Here is a 20,284-nt window from a genome sequence, read left to right as displayed (position 1 = left end):
TTAGCACAGGGAAAGGGAATGACCTTCACTAAGCAACACCCCAGAGTGCCTGCAGTGAGGGAGCACAGCTCCTGCTACGACAGCCACACTCACCCTGCAGTGCTTTCTTGTCTGCTTTTAAACTTCAAAAGAATGGTGAAACAAAATAAACAAATTACACCACCGTAAGAGCTACCCTGCAAACAATAAATCATGTGAGTTGTAACAGCCGGTGATGGAGGGTGGGGTGGGGATTGCAAATATTTACTCCATCAAAATTTTATTCTTATGTTTCACCGTTTCAGTCTTTTTTGTTCACAGCAAAGGTAGTATCCTTAAATGACCATCAAGTTCTTTTTTTGCTGCCGATGTGTTACTCAATGTCTTGTAGCTCAGTAGTCACAGCTACTAATGTGGAAAGTACTGGCATACAAGAGAACCATTTACAGATGTCCTTAATTTGCTCATTTATTCAAGAGTAAACTATTGAACAACATCCACTGAGCACCTATTGTATGCAAAGTATGGTAGACAATACAGGGGCTGGGCAAACAAGGATCCTGCTCCCACCATGCTTTTTCTTTTTTTTTGAGACAGGGCCTCACTCTGTCTCCCAGGCTGGGGTGCAGTGGCATCATCATAGCTCACTGCATCCTTGAACTCCTGGACTCAAGTAATTCTCCCCGCGCAGCCTCCCAAGTAGCTAGGACTATAGGTTTACTACAACGCCTGGCTAATTTATTTTTTATGTTTTTAGAGATGAGGTCTCATGTTGCTCAGGATGGTCTCAAACTCCTGGCCTCAAGGGAAGGGATCCTCCCACCTCAATTTACTGAGTCACTGGGATTATAGGCATAAGCCACCATGCCAAGTCCACTATTAATGGACTAAGGAAATGAAATATATACCAAAAGTACCATTAAAATAAGAGCACGAGATCTGCACATTGAGAAGTACAGTAGATGAGCTAGACAAATCTAACAGAAGAAGAGCTATTTTCTGCCTTGGGAATCAGGGAAGACTTTCCAGAGAAGGTGCATTCTAGTTGAACTCTTTTAGTATGGGAAGCATACTAAAAGGATGGGAAGCAAGAAGGAATGGCAGAATCCAGTGCTGCTAGCCCCAAGGGCATAGGCCACTGTCAAAGAGGGTTGCATTTGTGAAAGGGGGGAACAGAGATTAGATTGGAATGGTAAGTTTGGAAGGCTTTGAATGCCAGATGAAAGCTAAGTTAAAACAAAACGATAATTTCCATTCTTAAGAAGACCACATTATCCACAAGACTCCTTTTATCCCATAAGTCTTTTAATATTTGGAGACAAAAGGTGGAAATGTCTTTAAAAATTCTACTTTCCAAATACCTAAGATTTCTCCTTTCCACTGGCAAATAGGTATTACCTAGAATTAAGGCAATACGTAAATGAATAAAACAGATGATAACTTTTTCATTGTTTCATTTGGAGAAATACTTTAGAAGGTCCACAAACAGGTGCCTGAGCCTACCAAAGAGGGACATTAGCATTTTATTTCCAGCATGTCCTGATAACTTACTGATACTAGACATTTTTGCAAGGAACAGCCAGCCTTTAGGCTCCTGAATCTAAGAAGGATGATAGTGAATTATTATTCATATTGAGTTTTCTCTATTGGTTATGGCTTTATCAATCCAGATGATCAATCAACTTTCAGATTTTAGTTCTGAACCTGGAGCTTTCTGTTTGGTATTCAAAATAATGGGTGTCAAAGTAATAGCTCATCTCCTACCGACAGACTGGACCTCCCCCATCAGCACATCTCTGTTCAGCAAGCATGTTTGTTGGCCTTGTATCCCTCTTCTGGCCCCAGGATCCAGGAAAACATGAGTCTCAGCTTTTTTCTACTTCTGTACAGCACAGGGTGGCCTTCAGGTGGTGCCTTCACAGCAAATACTCCCCTGTCCCTTCGTCTGTCAATTTAGGACAATAAAAATAATCTGCCTCACAGAGTCATGCTTTACTTTCTCCAGTTAAAACTCTATGAAGGCAAATATGAGTATCCAAACTGCAGAAACAGAATCTGTTGTCCTTTTGTGAAATTTCGAGATGAATAATGAAACCTGCTACCCTATTGCACAATTTGGGACAAGAAATATAAGCTATAGGTTGAAGATAAGACATTTCCCCCTAGTAGAACAGGTCACAGTTGATTAGCTATCTCCAGATGCAATGAAGAAAGCAAAAATTGTTCAAACTATACATTCCTTCCTTAAAGTGAGCAACTTACAATCACTTTGGAACACAAACATCATGCCAGGTACACTGCAGCTTTCCACATATTTAATCTTCACAGCATCCTGTGTTATCAGATTTTTGAGGAAGGTGGAGAAACTGAGGCTCAGTAGGTCTAAGTAATTTGCTCAAGGTTGCAGCTAAGTAACAGAGCCAGAGTTTGAACCCAGTTGTCTTCGAAGCCCAGATGGTAACAATTCGACCAGGCAACATAGCCAAGTCAGATAGTCCACCATCTAAAGACCTGGAGGGATACATAGATTACTAGTCAAACAAGTAAGTGCTGTTTTCTACCAGAAGAACTCTGGGGAAATAGTAAGTTCCTTCTGATCTAATCCACAAGCCAAGTGTGTGATGGGTCACGTGTCCCTGAAGCCTCCAGATTAGGAAATGCATGATTTCGTGCAGTCCACAAAATAAAGGATAGTGGTAGGGGGCTGGGAAAGCGGGGGTGCTTGGGTCTCCTTAGACCAGCCAGCGCTGTTTCAATGTCCATACGGTTGAGGGTCAGGAAGACACAGTCCAACGTGACTGAAGAGTGCTGACACGCCTTTAACAGTTTAGCAAGCTGTATTTTTAAAAAATGGACCTTAATGGGAAGACATACTGGGATAGCATCCTGGAGGGATTTTTTTTTTTTTTTTTTTTTTTTTAAGTTCTAATCAACTAGAAAACGTGACGTGGGTGCGTACTGTGATTATTTAACATTCATTATTCACTGTATGTTAGGTGCTTGGTTGATGTGAATCCCCAGGGCCTAGCTGCTGTTCTGTGTCACTCCTGATAATTTTAAAATTGACTATGTTCTTTTAACCATGTTTTAAAAAGTTGAACTACCCCAATGTGAACACTTTCCATTTTTGCTATATAATGAGAGTATTTTCATTCCTTTAATGCTTGCTTTTCCCTTTGATCTAACAATTTCTCTTCAAATTTCACAGTTTTCTGTTGCTTTAGGATTGAAAGAACAGATTAGCCCGCTGGGAGCGTGAAACAGATTTTTAAAAAATCAGCATGATATTTCCTCCCAGTGAAATTAATTTAGGTTTAAATACAGGGGGAAGGGGCACACCTTGTCCTCGAGTCTCTTTCTGTCACACACCTGAGCAGTTCCTATCCTGAAAGGGCACAGTCGGACTTGCTGCTAAGTCTTAAGTCTTTTGTGAGAATCTTTTTTGCAAGGCACAGTAGGAGAACCTTTTTCTCTTTGACACCCGGCTTTATGTGGGCCTGATGACACGTTTGGACGGCTCTATTTCTTTGAAGGCCAACCTCAGAGGCCCATGGACGCGTCGGGCACTGTCCGTGGCTGGGTTACTTAAGTGTAGCTGGGTTGGCTTCCCGGGTGTTTTAGGAAACGCACCTTCTTGCAGGGCAGGGGCCGTCAGCTCCAGAGCAACAAAGGATAATTTGGAGGGGAGTGGAAGGAGCGCTCCACAGTGGCTCTGTCATCCCAGGTTCCCTTCTGCCTAGCACGGTGGCCCTAGTGATCCCGCCTTCGCCCTCTGGATCCCCCACCCCCACTGTCTCGCTGCTCCAGAGCCCAGCGGGGCGCGGCGAGCCCCACCACCTTCCCCCACACCCTCCCTCCCCATCCCCTTCAAACCCTACGAGCAGCGCTGCGCGCCGCAGCCGCGCTCGCCCCGCGCCCCGCGCCCCGCGCCGGCCTCCCCAGCACCCCGGGGACCCGGTCCCCCGTCTCGCCTCCCCGTGTCCAGCAGTTCACAGCCTCCCCCTCCAGCCCCACTGGCGGGAGCTGTCAAGCCCGCGGTAGCCGAACCAGCCCAGTGCGCCCGCGTCTCCTCTCCTTCCTTTGTGTGTGCGCGAGCGGAGTTGGGGCGGAGGGAGAGGGGGAGGTCGCTCTGTCTGTCCGTCTCCCGCCGCCTCTGCCCGGGCTCCTCGAAGTGCGGCCGGAGAGGCGGGAGCCCAGGAGAGGGTGCGGGAGCTGGCGGGGCGGCTCGGGGCCGCAGGGACGCCCTGGTCCTAGTCGCGCACAGGGTAGCGCGGCCGGCAGAGGGGCTCGGCGGGAGCCGAGATCCGCCCGTCCCGGCCGCCCCTCGGCCTCCCTCTGCTCCCACCTACCCCCTGACACCCGGAGAAAAGCGTGCAAAGGCGCGGAGCGGGACGGAAACCACAAATAAATAGCGGCGGCGGCAGCGCGTCATCTGGTGGAGCAGGAAGTGCAGGCAGAGTCCGGAGGCTGGTGCTTTCTGCGCGTCCCCAGGACTTTGCCATGGGCTGGGGGCCGCGGAGGCTGCGAGCGGCCGGGCGAGGGCAGCGGCTGCGGCGCCCGCACCGGGGCTGAGCGAGCAGCGACGCGAGGGGCGCGCGGAGATGGCAGCGTCCAGCAACTCCAGCCTGTCCGGCTCTTCGGTGTCCTCCGGTGAGTTTCAGCCCGTCGGGCGCGGCTGCCGCGCCGGGTCTCGCCCCCTGCCCTCGCTCCGCACCCTGGGATGGACAGAGCCTACCTGTGGCCGTCCCGCCCGCTCTCTTGGAGTGGGGGCAGGCGTCTGGGGTGACACTTGTTTGGTTCGCTAGCACCTCGGTGCCCAGAGCACCTCCGCGCCTGACATCTGACAGCGCAGAGGTGGGAGAGCGGTGGTGCCCTTAGTGTGCGGACGCGGGTGTTCTGGGGCTTGGGGTGCAGCGGGCGAAAAGCGAAAGGAGCGGGCAGCCTCGCACTTTCTGGCGCAGCTGGAGTGGGGGCAGGCGGGGCGGAGAAGGTTGGGGTGAAGCTGAGCGCCCCGATCTGTTTGCCGTGCCTCGTCCGCTACCCTGGACACCCAAATCCGGAGCAGAGGGGAGCAAACCCTCGTTCCTCGCAGACTTGATTTTCTTTGTTTGTTTCAGAAATTAGCTCTGTGGAGACACTCGCTTGGGCATGGGTTTGAGACAGCAGCGATGAAGGGATGTGTCTTTCTGATCCTGATTGAAGTGGGTTAGGGGAAGGGAGGTCGAGCCCAGCCTCTGACTCTTGGCATATTTACAAGTTGTGTGTGTGTGTGTGTGTGTGTGTGTGTGTGTGTGTGTGTGAGAGAGAGAGAGAGAGAGAGAGAGAGAGAGACTCCTTAGACATTTTCTAATAATACTGTCTGTAATTTCACCAGCAAGGCATACATTTTTTTTTTTCCTTTTAAGTATGGTTGAGCAAAGGGAAGGCTTCTTTCACCTTTTCTATGGTTGATCCTCGGGTCTAATTGAAGAGAAAAAAATTGCTAATGAATCTGAAGGAGTAGGAATCAATAGAAGCAGACCCACTGGTTTCTGAGTATGACAGGTTTCTAATCAGAATGATGCATTAGGTAGAATTCCTCTACCTCTCTGGTCATTGAAAACTTTAATGACAAACCCAAAAGGACAGCTGATAAGACATTTAGTGTAGTATACGGTATTTAAGGGTCAAGAAGGTCATGAAGTCCTAATGGAAGTGTTCAATATATTAATATTGTATTAAGTCCCATTGGGCTGTTTTTATTATTATTCACAAATTAAACTCAAAGGAATAAACACCTTTTTGGAGGCATTGGAGAGCAAGCAGGGCATAAAGGCAACCACAGCTTTCGATGTGTAACTCACTAAATCATAAATGCAAGGTGAATTTGACTAAGGTGCAATTGTGATGTGGTACAAGGTGATCACTTGAAAGCCATCTGTTATCTTTCTTGGCAGGTTTAGTTCCTGGGAAATGGCACTTCCTTTCTCGATCACTGCCAACTAATCGAAAACACGTCGTTGTTAGGTGTGTGACATAGTTCAAGTTTCTAGTAGTAGCAGCCAATGGGGCAGAAGTCATATCTTATTAAGAGCAGCAACAAGTTGACCGCCGTGGTTTTAATTCTGAGAACTCAGCAAATGCTACAGTTTATTTTTAGTACCCTCAAACCACTGCTGCTGTTTTTCAATTCATTTTGGTTGACTAACATTGAATTGAAAATACAGTGGTGTTGGCTTTCTATTAGCATATGATTATTCCTCTCAGAAAACTGCCCACTAGAAAATGAACTGGTGGGGCAAAAGAAAAGACGAAAGGAGAAAGGACAAGGAGGTGGTGGTGTCACATGATTTACTGGTGGCATGAATTACAGCTGCTGTGGCATCTGATTTTCCAGATCTTGATGTAGCTTAAGAAACCTGATTGAAAATCCTAACAGCCTTCGGAAGAATACATTGGTTTGAAACAACACAGTATGAGATTTAGATGATGTTAATTGCTTTCAGATAGGATAGAGATGCCCATGATGGTTCTTTTTCCTGCTTTATTTACCCGTATTTTTAATCCTAAGGGAAACTGGGAAATTATGTAAAAACTGAAATTCAAAAAGTGGGCATGGATGTATTGTTTGGCATGAATCAACCTAGCCCATAAGTTTATACTGCCTAATCCCCCAATTAATCAGGCACTTTGTCTTGAAAAATACAGCATTGTAGTTCTCTTTTTAAGCACACTTACCATTGTGTGGATCATGAATAATTCAGATGACACAAGCAATTCACACCTGTGATAGGTGTTGGGCAGAAAGAATAGAGCCTATTTGTGGTGGCAGCTGGGCTCTCTCAGGCGAAGGCCAGAACCTGAGAAATTAGGGCACTCCATCAGTCTATTAATCACTATTTTCAAGGGCCTACTATGTGCCAGGCAGTAAGTTATAAACCTCAGCTTCAAGAAGGCTAAGGGGGAAAGATAATTATAGGCTTCCTTCTAGCTCTGAAGTTCTGGGTATTGTCTTTTAATTCTGGCTTCACCACCAACCAGCCCGGTATCTTGGAGTGCGTTACTTAACTTCTCCAAGCCTCAATTTCCTCATTTGTCAATGAGGCTGATACTGATGATAAGACCTACTTCATAGAGTGTCTTGGGGATTGAATGACATAATGTATGTAGAGTATTTAGCACAGGGCCTAGCATTTAATAAATGCTTAATGTGAATAAATTTTACTTCTTCGAGTAATGAAAAAGAAGGCATTCACGGGCTCAGAATTTAGGTGCAGACATGAATCCAACACACATACAATCCACTTCTTTCATCACATGTTAAATTTGATCTTGAATTTTGGGCTTCATTAAATAAACATGCGAGTGTCTTTCAGGTTTCAGGCATAGTCCTGAGTGTTTGGCATGGAAGGATGAGTCAAGATCCTTTTCCCTTATGATCCAGCAGCCGAGACAAACATGCAAATAGCAACCTCTACTCCAGTTTGATAAAACAAATTCTGTGGAGGAGGGTGCAGAGGAGAGGGATTGACTTAGTCAAATTAGAGGGGTCAGTGGGAATGTCATACGAGTTGGGCCTTGAAAGCTGAGTCAAATTTTTCCAGAAAACAGATGGAGAAAAAGACATTTCAGGAAGAGAGAAGAGCTTAGGTAAAGGCCTGGAGATGGGTAAGTTCATGGCCTTATTTTGACTTTCTTTCTTGGGGCCGTTGATCCTTTTCCACTTGGGAAAGTTATGCTTACAGGCCCATAAGCAGCATCGTGCATGGAGCTGCCAGCTCACTCATTGCTGCTGCTGATGTAGGAGGTTTTTTTCTGTTCAGGTAGCAGTGGGTTTGATGGAACAGCTCTGGAAGCCGTAGGACATTTGGGCAATTGAGCACTGAAAAAGGAACAGTTGATTCTGTAGTGTCCAGCATAGACAGAGGTGAAGTCAACATGGGTTATACCTCTCATAGAGGAATAGCAGCGGGAGATTTAAGTATGTTTGTGTTTGCAGAGTAAAGATCTAATAATTTGCTCAGCATTAGGTCAAAGTTACCTGATTTTCCTGAGAATTTGCTCTCCCTAGCTGCTGTCGAACTACGTCACCCAAATGTGTCATTTATTCTACGGTACCAACTGAGACATAACAAATGAAATAATCAGGTTACAATTAATTTAAAAATACATTGTCTGAGAACTCTTCACGAATTTTCTTCTGGAATATTCAATTATGTGTAAAAGAAATTGCTTTACCTTTGTTTTAAGAATAACCACTGGTAATTAAATTTCACAATCACCTAGATTGGCAGGAAGCTTTGATTACCTTTTTTATTTTAAATTGCAAAAAAGAAAAGTTCTTATCCTTAAGCTTCTAATTTAGCCTGTGGTACTTCGTTATATTCTGAAATAAACAACGGCCAGTTTGCAAAACCGTCTTCTTAATAATCGTGGGTTACGTTTGCTTTTATAATTGAAATAAGAACTTTTTGCATATTAGCAATATGATTGCCAAATGGATAATTTCACAGTCAAGAAAAAAATCAACCCAAGCAAGTCAATAAATAAAGAAGATATGAGATGTTCTCAGTAACTGAAAAAGGTAAAACATTAAATATTAAAGGAAGCCCGAGGATAAGAAGTTAAGATCTGGAAACATAAACACACTGTATTATCAAAATAAAATTGACACAGACTTTTAAAATTAAAATGCAAACAGAAAAAGGTAAAAAGTCAGTATTAGGTGCAGTCCTCAAAACCTTAATTGGGAAAAAAACATTCCTGAATGAATTGAGGTATTTATTTCTTTAGATTCTATACAACAGTAATGTGGGCCAGGTAAATCATGCTGTTTTCTGCTGTCACACTGGTGTTGATGTAGAAACGATAAATAGGAATTTTCATTACTCATTATTGGGGATTCATAACCAGTAACATAGGTAAGTCTTCCATATTCCTAGATGCAGATGGCAAAACTGAACTATAGTAATTCTGGCAAGACTTATGTATGTCTAACTAGAAATTCTCTGCATCCAATACTACAAAACAGGGTATTTTATTGAAACAGACATTCTCACTGAGAAGTTTTCTTTTGGACTTTTGGATTTTTCAGAAATTTTCTTCTGGAATATTCAATTATGTGTAAAAAATTGCTTTGCATTTGTTTTAATGATAACTGCTCAATAATTAAATTTCACATCGCCTAGATTGGCAGAAAGACTTGATTGCCTTTTTTATTTTAAATCACACATGCACAAATTCCGATTTAAAATATGATCTCAAATAAAAAACTTGCAAAGCTAAAATTAACTCTGTGAGAGAAATTATTCACTCAGATGAGGAGTACTAGTCCTTGTTGTTTTTCTCCTGAGCATTCCACACCTCATTTTAACTTATTAGATTTTATTTTCCATTGTAGCAACTCAGATGAACGGAGTGATAGAGTCTGAGAGGTAAGGAGATTTTTCTTAGCATGCTACATATTTGCAGTGTTTGACAAGGGGGACCCAGTGCTTTGTGAACTTGTGCTGAAACACCGGTTCTCCCCACTAATGCCATGAAGTGCACTGAGTGACCCTGTCATTTGCCTAACTTTTGGGGAATGTGAACACCAGGTATTTTCCATGGCCAGTCTGTGCAGGGTTTAGCTGGACAGTATGTTCTGAGAGCTGCCACCTGGGGCCTGGCCTGAGTGTCAGCCCTGCTGAGGGCCATCTGCTGCTGGGCAGGGTCTCCCATTTTTGCACAATGATGAAAATAACTGGACATTTGGTTTGGAACACCTATACATGAGCGGTGTCACATAGGAATGTTTTGGAAGAGTTTTCTGCCAGAAGATCAAGATTCCGGTCAAGGCAAATACAGACAAAAAGACATGAACCTAGTGATAGACATATGATTAATAGCATCCCCTATCACCCACCAATCATTTATCTTTTATGAATGTATGTATTCTCATTTCATGGCTTCTGAAATATGTCATTTAATTTTCAAAACAAAATGGCTTTTTCCCCCTCCCTCCTTCTCTACTTTCTTTCCTTCCTTTCTCCATTCTTCCCCTCCCCTCTCCCTCTTTTCTTTCCTCCCTACCTTCCCTCCCTGCTCCCTCTACCCACCTTCTTCCCCTTCCTTCCTTCCTTCCTTCCTTCCTTCCTCCCTCCCTTCCTCCCCCTCCCTCCTCCCCTTTCCTTCCTTCCTTCCTTCCTTCCTTCCTTCCTTCCTTCCTTCCCTTCCTCCCTCCCTTCCTCCCCCTCCCTCCTCCCCTTTCCTTCCTTCCTTCCTTCCTTCCTTCCTTCCTTCCTTCCTTCCTTCCTTCCTTCCTTCCTTCCTTCCTTCCTTATTTTGTCTCTTTTTCTTCTCTCATCTGTTGTTGGTCAGATTTCTATTTAGAGATGTTTTCATCAATCCCACATTTGATTTTCTTTACTGTTCATAGTTTGCAAATCCTCTAGACATCTTCCTGCTTTTCCTTCCCTTTGGCCCATGGGGAAGGAAGCTGGTATTCTGTCTCTCACATGGATTCAGGTTAGGGGGTCAAGATGGATACCTGTGTCTCTGGCGCAGGCTAGTTGGTGGGACAGAACACAACGATGTGTCTCCAAGCTACAAATAAATGCAGAGGTTTATTTAAAGTCTCCATGGCTAGAGGAAACGGCAGTTAGAGATGGGCCGGCCCTATGGGTAGTGTGCTCTGCAATGGGACCTAGGTGGCTCTCCTCTGGGACCTGAAGCTGAAGAATTGGGATGAGTATATCATCCACTGGCCAAAACCTTTCAGCTGTGCATTCTGGGAGAGCCAGCCACTAGCTGCTTGTGCAAATAACCTGCCTTTCTCCTCATTTATAATTAATCATACACCTTTGTGAGACTAATCTGAATATAGTCTGTATAGTATGAACTAATTGTAGCATTCCCTTGCTTCAACAGTTTGGCCTGTCAAAATCACTCAACCTCAGCCTATTTGTAGTGCAGTGTAAAGTATTATTTTCAATTAACCAATATTTTAATGTCCTAAGAAATAAGAGCTGGACTGACTAGATTGAGAACAAGGAGGAACCTTGGTAGTTGTTTAACAGATTCCACATTGTATAAGAAAATCAGAGCCCAAGGAACTCAGAAACGATCTCATGCCACTCAGTTACTTGACAGCAGAGCTAGAGCTGGAACTGTCATCTAGGACCCAAGCTCCTGTGACATTAATGCTCCCCACACCCACTTCCTGGCTCATCCTAAAGAGTAGCATCATCCTTAGAGAATTTCTTGTAGACTTTTTTTTTTTTTTCTTTCTGGCCTCATAGAGGCTGCTCTATTTAATTACTTAATACTTTCAAAAAAGAAGTCATAAAGTGCTTTATGTTTTAAATGGGCCTCAGATCTCCAGGCTGTTGTGCCCAAAAAGGCACAAAGATTTAAGTGGCCTAGGTCTGCCCTAACTATGTATAGCTGTGTTGTCCAGTATGGTAACTACTAGTCACATGTGGCTATTTAAATTTAAATGTAAAAATATTCAGTTCCTAAGTTACCCTAGGCACCCTTCTAGTGCTCAATAGCACACATGGCCAGTGGCTACCGTATTGGACTACACAGATACAAAACATTTTTATCATTTTTTTATAGGAAATTCTCTAAGACAGAGACAAAACTAATGTAAAATCAACAAGCTAAAAAGAGAAAATCTGATCCAGTGCTCTCCCATTGCTGTGTGTGCTTCTTGTGCTGTTTAGGTTATCTTTCACTAATTTTGCAAATTGACTTTTTAAAAAAGTAATTTCTTTATGACTTTGAGGGAAACTGTGGAATGACAGCTAGAGGATGATATTGGGGAGGGTAATTAAAAATGTTTATAAACTCTCTAGTCCTGAGGTGTGATTCAAGCTTTATTTAAAAAGTGATTTCTTGTTTCCCTAATGGCAACTCAATTTTTTTCAAATAAACCCACAGTGAGTTCTGATTTCACCCTCAAAGAGGAAAAAGTGTCCATGTCCAAAAAAGTTTGGATCTTACCATTGTATCTCCTTTAAAGACATCGTAAGGAAAACTGAATGTGTGGACTGAGGTTGCTAGTGGCATATACAAGCCATGTTATTTAAAAGAGCTTTTCTACCAAGCTGGCCATCAGCGGCTAGCTAGAAGGATTTTTACTTCTACAAAAAGCCCACATCAGGGCAAAGCAATTGCACTGGTTTTTAGAAAATAAAGTTAGCTTTTGGAATTTTCAGCACATTTAATTGGGGTGAAATGCATGCAAATAAGATGCAGGAACATGACAGTTTCTAAGAAAAGGAAACAGTTCTCCTTGAACTTCTGTTACCATCCTCAAGTGCAACAAAATGGGAAGGTGGAAGGTATCTTTAAAGTGTCAAGTAACTGTCAAGAAAGAGGTGAATGTTGAGGCCATTGGATTCAGATACGATAATAACCAAAAGACTATGACATGGTGATTTGTTATTTATTGACAACTTATAGGGCAGTATGAATCACAGAAGCACTTGGGTGATAACCTTATGCAATTCTTTTCTCATCAGAGGCCCAGTTCCTGGATTTTATCAGGCCCCATTATTGCCTTCTGCATCCTCAGTACTGGCTGGATATTGTCCTTTTCAAGGAAGTGAAACCTAGCACTTACTTATTACTTCACGTAATGCCATATTAGCAGTGTAAAATGCTTTTTCTTACATGTTGTTGCTTCCATGGAATAAGCCCAAGAGACTGTGTTGGGACAGCAAAGAAATGGGAAGCAGGGAGCGTGGCTGTCGCAGTAGATCTTCTGCAGCATCTGTCAGAGGGTGGGGGCTGTCATTGATCTCTAAGGGCCTGATTCTCAAGACCTAGACCTGCACTGTCCAGTGTGACAGCCACATGTGGTTACTGAGCCCTTGAAACACGGCTAGTCTGAATTGAGATGTGCTACAAGTGTAAATTTCACACTAGGGTTCAAACCCTTAGTACAAAGCCAAAAAATAAAAAATATTTGATTCATAACCTTTGAAATATTGAATATATGTTTAGGTGATAATATTTTGGATCTAGGCCTGGCACAGTGGCTCACACCTGTAATCCCAGAACTTTGGGAGGCCGAGGCAGGTGGATCACCTGAGGTCAGGAGTTTGAAATCAGCCTGACCATCATGGTGAGACCCAGTCTCTACTAAAAATACAAAAAGTAGCTGGGCATGATGGCGCGTACCTGTAATCCCAGCTATTCAGGAGGCTGAGGCACAAAAATCGCTTGAATCCAGGAGGCAGAGATTGTAGTGAGCCGAGATCGTGCCATTGCATTCTAGCCTGGGCAACAAGAGTGAAACTCCATCTCAAAAAAAAAAAAAAAAAAAAAAAAAAAAAGTGTATTAAGCCAAATAGCTAAATATAATATATTTAAAAAATTATTTTCACCTGTTTTTTAATAAAAAAATGTGTTTAAGGTAACTACTAGAATATTTGAAATTACATGTGTGGCTTACATTATGTTTGTATTGGACAGCTCTGGTCTGGATGACTCCAGTGAGAATGTTCTAGTCTTGATCATAGAATCTGCCATACAAAACCTGCTGATGCACTGCTCAGTGGCTCCTGTAGCCCTGTCTACTTACCCTCCATTCACAAGGCAGAACTTACCTTCCATTCACCAAGGCAGAAACTTACCAACGCAGCTCAGCCCTGATTCTCAGGTCCCTGTTTGGTTTTAGTCCCAGACATTGAGAGATGTCCTTAATTTTTCTGAGTCTTTACAGTGATTTTCAAGTGACGTTCTATAAAGAGGAACAGGTTGGGATATTTGTCAGATTCTTGTTTAGACAGATTTTGTGTTTTGTTTTGTTTGGACTTCAGTATAATTCTAGACTTCATATATTTTTGTTAGATTTATATATACCCCTCCTTCCAAAGAAAGCCTGCAATGCTATGAAGTTGGAAAGAGAAGCTGAGGAAATAAAGCACACATTTTTCTCTGTGTGTTTGTGTGTAGAAAACTCTTGTCTCATGGCCTTTGTACTGTGATGTCCTGCCATGGAGAAGGATGTGGGTTTACATACACATCCACACGTGTGTGTGTATATATATATGTGTTTGTGTATATATATGTATACACAGAGAACGGAAGTGGATTAGGTTCCAAACAAAAGTTATTTCCAATCAAATTTATATCATATATAAGTTAATATCAAGGGAAATGAAAAGTCAGGCCTAGCATTACTTTTAGTAATGAAGTAATTCACTTGGGATTATACTAATGATATGTAGATATTAATACACATAATTTGGCTGCCTAATATTGATTTAAGTTGCTCATTCAGATTCTGTTTGTTACAAAAAGTAGCCATTTTGTTTTACAGTGCTTGTCCTCAGAGACAGTGAGATCCAGTAAACCATGCTTATTTGGTAAATAATACTATTTTTGCTGATTTTCATATACACAGAGAGCACTACTCTCTTTCAGTATGTACCCTTTGAGTTGTTAATTTCTGGTTGGGAGGCTGGTTAGCTCTAGCCAAATATCTTCTCTGGATCTGCCTCATGATCAATGCCTAGGGTTGAAGGTACTCCCGGTGACCAGGGCACAGAAGTTTTTCTTCTATGTGATGTTAATATGCCCTAGGATTGAACTTTGGTCTCAGGAGAGCCCGAGTCCTATGCTTGCTTTAAGCAGCCAAACTAATCCACATGCCTTTTTTCGGAATATGAATTCTTCAGAGGAAAAAGCAATTGACAGAAGCTTTGTAAACTCTCCTGAAATAATTAATATCAGATTAAGGTTAGAAATAGAATCACAGCAAATCCTAAGCAATTACACATGTAAGACATGATTTTGAGTTAAACGATGTCATTTGGCTTAAGAACATAGTAATTGCCACAGTACTTATTTGGTTCTGTATTCTAAAGTAATAGCACTAAGGGTATTTTGTAAAAATGCACAACAGCCTTTCAGGGAGGAGATGCCCTGCAGACATCTTACATTTCATAAATAGCTGAGTGTAAATCTGTCATTCAGGAGTTAATGTAAACATGTCTGAATCCATCTGCAGTTTCAGCTTGTGCTGCTTCTTACATTCATGAGTTTCAGCCATTTTCTACTTACAGAACGAATAGGTGTTTCTTCCTATTGCTTTAAATTTAACTCTCTGAAACTTATTTTTAGCATCCATTTTTGGGTTTCCTGAATTCATATGGGTTCATTGGAACCACACAGTCCAAGGGTGGCATTGTGTTACAAGCACTAGGAAGCTGGGGATCTGGTCCAAACACCAGCACCAAATAGCTCTCAGAGTTTCTATTTTCTTATCCATAAAATGGGCTAATAATACTAGTTGTTAGAATCCAATGTGTGAATGGCTGTGAAAAAAACTTGAAAATTTGTGAACAAAACCTAAAAGTCTGTGATCTCATAAAACTCATGTTCTAATAAGATGCACCACAGGTTCCTTTCGAGTGATAAGTGACCACTCAGACCTCGTGATCTTCTAAGATAGCTGGAAAAGTGTCTCCTAGATACCTTACCTTGCTCTTCTTCATCAGCCTTTCAAATCCTTGAAGTGTAATCACGCCAACTTAGAACTTCTCTACTCTGTGTAAGGTTCCAGTATGCATCCTGCAGTCCCAATATTTTAAATTAGCTCAGTCAATCCAAGGAACACCACTGTTTATACTTTCCCATCTAAAGGAATGGTTCTTTTTTATGCAAAAAAAATGTATACACATTTTAGGTAAGATGCAATATATACAAAAAAAATCAGTAATAGTATAGCCACATAGTTATTAGGAAAGCCACCACCCAATTTAGGAACATTACCTAGCCTTGCGTCTTCCTCTGTATTCCTCTCTCTTTCCTTCCCCATCATATTTCATTCCCTCCTTCCAGAGGCAACCACTACTCTGAATTTTCACCTTATTCCCTTGCTTTTCTTTTTAAAATAATTTTATCATGTATCACTAAAATACCTGCTTCACATGGGCAGCTATTTTTGTTTTGTTCACTGCTGTATCTCCAGTGCCTAGCACAGTGTCTGGCATGTACAGGCACTCAGTAACTGTCATGGGAGTGCAACTGCAGCCCCTCCTTTATCTCTTGTTTGTAAGTAAGTTCTGCAAGGACCCTGTCACCAGTTCACATTAGCCACACGCCTTCAGTAACTTTTAGAAAAAATTTTTTCCCCCAGGATGGAAAAAACTCCATCGCCCAGGCTGGAGTGCAGTGGTCTGATCTCGGCTCACTGCAACCTCCGCTTCCTGGGTTCAAGGAATTCTCCTGCCTCAGCCTCCTGAGTAGCTGGGATTACAGGTGCATGCCACCACGCCCAGCTAATTTTTGTATTTTTAGTAGAGACAGGGTTTCACCATGTTGGCCAGGCTGGTCTCGAATTTCTGACCTTGTGATCCACCTGCATCAGCCTCCCAAAGTGCTGGGATTACAGGTGTGAGCCTCCGCGCCTGGCCTAGAAATTGTTTTTTTTAACTTATTTGTACACACTTGCAACAGGAGACTCTGAGCAGAATCACATGAATTTATCTGAATCAGGACTTTTTACCTTGATTTGTGGTTCACAAGCACATTTCAGGAGTGAATAGTGAACACTGAAGAAACATAAGTAGTAAAGCTAGAGTTCAACATGCCACAGGGAAATTTTCAAAAAGCGGTGCTGTATACATACTACACCAGGGATGAGCCTGGAAAACAGTGCGTTAAGTGAAAGAAGTGAGAGACCGCATACTGTATGATTCCACGCATATGGAACACTCAAGGTCGGCAAATCCTAGAGACAGAAAGTAGATGAGTTGTCCCTTGCGGCTGAGAGGTTTGGAGTGAAATGGGGAGAGACTGCTAATAGGTATTAGTTCTTTTTGCGGTAATGAAATCGTTCTAAATTTGATTGTGTTAATATTTAATAGTTAACACATATCTGTGAATGAACTAAAAGTCATTGAATTGTTTGCTTTTAAACAGGTAAATTGTAGGGTATGTGATTTATATCTCAATAAAGCCATTACTTTAAGAAGGCAAAGATATGTAAGAAAGAGAAGGTGAATCAGTCATAAAGTGAGCAAACAGAAAAAACAAAACCGTAGGTTAAGTCCTTCCTGGACAGGATGCTTGTAATCAGATGGGAGGCATTTCAGTCCATATTCACTGATAACTTGCTCAACACATGGGAGTACCCCTTCTCTTCCTCTTTTCATTTCCACATGCATCTTTTTCTGCAGCCAGCCCCTGAGCTTCTCAGATAGTTCCATAGAGACTTGCTCTCTGGGGCTGGTTAGCTCAGCCTCCACTAGATAAATGCCTCCCTTCCCCAGTATCCCCAAAAGGCCATGGCACCTTCCTTCTCACTGAAGAATGAGGGAGAGCAGCAGGTCTCTACTAATGCTGGACAAAGAAATTAGTGCATTTCTTACGACTAGTTAATTAGCTCTTTATCCAGGTTTTTAAACTCTGGGCACAACTCTGTGACCTCGAAGTAGAGTGTGAGTCATCGAGGAAGCAAGTTTCCCGACTGTGTGCCCGATGCTCCCGAGTATTATTCGTACAGTGATGCGTCTGTGGCTGCCTCCATTTGCCCCCACTAGATGGATGCTTGTACAGACGTTTCCAAGGATATCATCTGCTGGCTCTTTTGTTGTTTCTAATCAAAGAACCGACACCCTTTGATCACAACAGATCACAGTATTGTACTATAAAGACTTTGTTAGAGAGACTTAAGTATTACACGCTTCTAGCTGTCACAGAGGTTCTGACAGTATTTACTTTTACCCCAAACAAGTAAAGAAAAAAATTCATTTGATCAGATCACATGGAAAATATGAGTGACTATAAATAGTAAATTTTCTGGAACCATGTATTGTTCACTATAAGAAACCTAGTCAATGAGTATTTTTTAATACTTGCTGGTTTTGAGTGCCAGGTTGTTGCAAAAGTCCTCTTTTTCCTCCCAAATATAGAGACTCCTCTAGGTAGATAAACTTTCCGTTAGTTGGAGGAAGACTGGCCCTGGCATGGAACTAATGAAGTTAAAGACAGATGTCTTTGGGGAACTGAGTCCCTGGGTAGCCACTTTTTGGGCAGGCTTCAATATCCTATGGCCTGCGTGAATTTATAGGATGGCTGGCTCCCCTTCAAGTTGTTCATGGCCTTTCTTCCTTTTTCCCATATGACAACTGAAACAGGCACCCCCACAAAATACAAATAAATGCCCCTTCATGGGAGTGTAAAGACAAAGCAAGTACTGGAACTTCTTCTTTAAGGTCTCATTCGGAGTGTTTTCCTGGCAACTCCTAGAGGAAGTGGGCACGGGGTACAGTGGCTCTGTTGTTCTATGTCTTCCCTCAGGTGAAATCTGGCCACCCTAGGCCCCCTATGACAGCAGCACACGTGGGGATGGTATTGTGCCTTGTGCTGGCCTCTGCAGCTCCCCTGACATCTCAGATTTTAGACTTTGCTCCCCCTGCTTTCTAATGTCACAGGCTAAGCCATCTCTAACAAAAGACCCACTGTTCCTGGGACCTGCTGTTCACGCAAACTTTTCTCATGCTAACACCAACACATATAACACATTCACACCTCCTTACATCCTGACCAGACCATTCCAGGATGCAATTATTGTAAGGGTTAGGACGTTTCACCTGCAAATACAGAAAACCCTAAAAAGAAGTGCTGAGGGACCGTGGTTGTAGACACTGCAGTATCTGACTCTGTCTCCTTCTCTCAGCGCTGCCCTCTTGGGGGGCCTTGTCCTCAGCCTCACTGTCTTTACAGTGTCAAGATGACAACAGCAGTCCCCTGGCATCATATCTAGAAACAGAGAAGGGGAAATCTGTTCCTTCTTGCCCTGTGGAAGATAAGAAAGACTTTCTCAGACACACCTGCCCTCCCCACAGCCCTGGCAAAGTTCCCCTTGCCTCATTGGCCACAGCTTGTCACATGCTTAGGTGTTAACCAATCACTGGCAAGGGATGTACTTAGTCCAGTTGTGACCCCCTTCCTGGAGTGCAGATGGGCCAGCCTCTCCTGAAGGGGTGAGGAGGCCTGAACAGAACAGGGTTCTGTTAAGGGGGAAGAGGGAACCAAGAACATCCGCCACAATTATGTCATGAATGTCCTCAGCCCTTAGAATCTCTAAGGCCACCAACAAAACACTGAGAATTCCAAGACACATGGCTTCTCATAGTCAAAAAGCTTATTATAGTCTTAGTTGTGAATCAGGCAATTAGTGCACCTGTTCACTTTGTAATAATATCACTCCCTGAAAAAAATGTTCTGCTCACCTACTACATTAAGATGACTGACAACTCATATGTTGTTTTCACTTGTTAGTGCTTTATGGTTTGAAGCACTTTGTTTTATGGTTATGAAAAAATATACATCCATTAATTTAAAACTGGGTAGAGTCTTTAACTCTAATGAGAAGTAGGACAGTGAGGGTTGAAGGTTTTGATTCTTGACAGGCTTTAACATCCCTGGGCCTGATGTAAGTTGGAACTGTATTATTAGAAAGGTAGGGAATCATAGTAGATGATTCAATCCACTGCCGGTTGCTATGGGAGGGAATTTTTAAGGCTTTCATTTATGAGAAATAGTGATCATTAGCAGCTCTTTGTTTTTAAAACAGAGATTCCTACAAGTGGTCAAGTCCAGTGGAATAAATGTATTGGTGCCTAATTGGAGAAATAATTTCAGGTTATTCCCAAGGAAAAGGGAACCGGCAGAGGGTTTTGGAGAGCAGATTACTGTTTTTCATTTTTATGATGGGCCAGGGTGTGTAAAGATCACTGGATGAGGGGTCATGTGACCTAAGTCTATGCTAGTTCTGTCTCAGCATTTACGTTTTGTGTGTCCAGGGGCAAATTACATTATCATTTTGTGACTTTGATGCTCATCTGTAGAATTATTAGTTTGGCCCAGATCATCTCTGAGGCTTTTAAACATTTTTATGATTTTTCCAATTCTGCCTATTTCCTCTTGCCAATTTATGGTGCCTTGGTGGTCCCGCAAGGGAACAACCCTCTTGTGTGTAAATCAGTCACACCCACATACACACATATTTCAAGTAGCCATTACCACTGGCATCATTTGTTCCAGGCACCCAGTCTGTAAGACATGAGGACTGTTGGCTGTCTGTACCATACTTGCTTTTCAGCCTTCACTCTTAGTAAGCCCAGAGGTAGTCCAAGTATGCTCCAAGGCAGTGTCATACAAGCCTTTTGGAATGTTACCTACACTATGAAACCCAGCACATACACACACAGGCACACACATACACACCCACACACACACACCGTGCACGCACCCATACTTCATTCAATATGTGCTTTTTATTTACCATGTTCTAGATTTTAGAGATACTGCAATGAACAAAACA

At 42.7% G+C, this 20,284-nt stretch overlaps 1 protein-coding gene across 1 annotated transcript in view; it reads left to right on the top strand.

Annotated features, from left to right (window-relative positions):
- Positions 1-3,942: 3,942 nt before the first annotated feature.
- The window catches only part of CHN2 (chimerin 2), a 313,925-nt gene continuing 297,583 nt past the window's right edge, over positions 3,943-20,284 (top strand). Inside the window, exon 1 of the mRNA XM_007981751.3 lies at positions 3,943-4,629. Coding sequence (XP_007979942.1) covers positions 4,581-4,629 — 49 coding nt within the window. The 5' untranslated portion in view covers positions 3,943-4,580. The remainder of the gene's footprint in view (positions 4,630-20,284) is intronic.

The sequence above is a fragment of the Chlorocebus sabaeus genome, chromosome 21, assembly GCF_047675955.1.
Source record: "Chlorocebus sabaeus isolate Y175 chromosome 21, mChlSab1.0.hap1, whole genome shotgun sequence".
NCBI classification, from domain to species: Eukaryota; Metazoa; Chordata; class Mammalia; order Primates; family Cercopithecidae; genus Chlorocebus; species Chlorocebus sabaeus.
The sequence above is the reverse complement of the archived record's forward strand: the minus strand, read 5'-3'. Positions and strand labels throughout refer to the sequence as shown.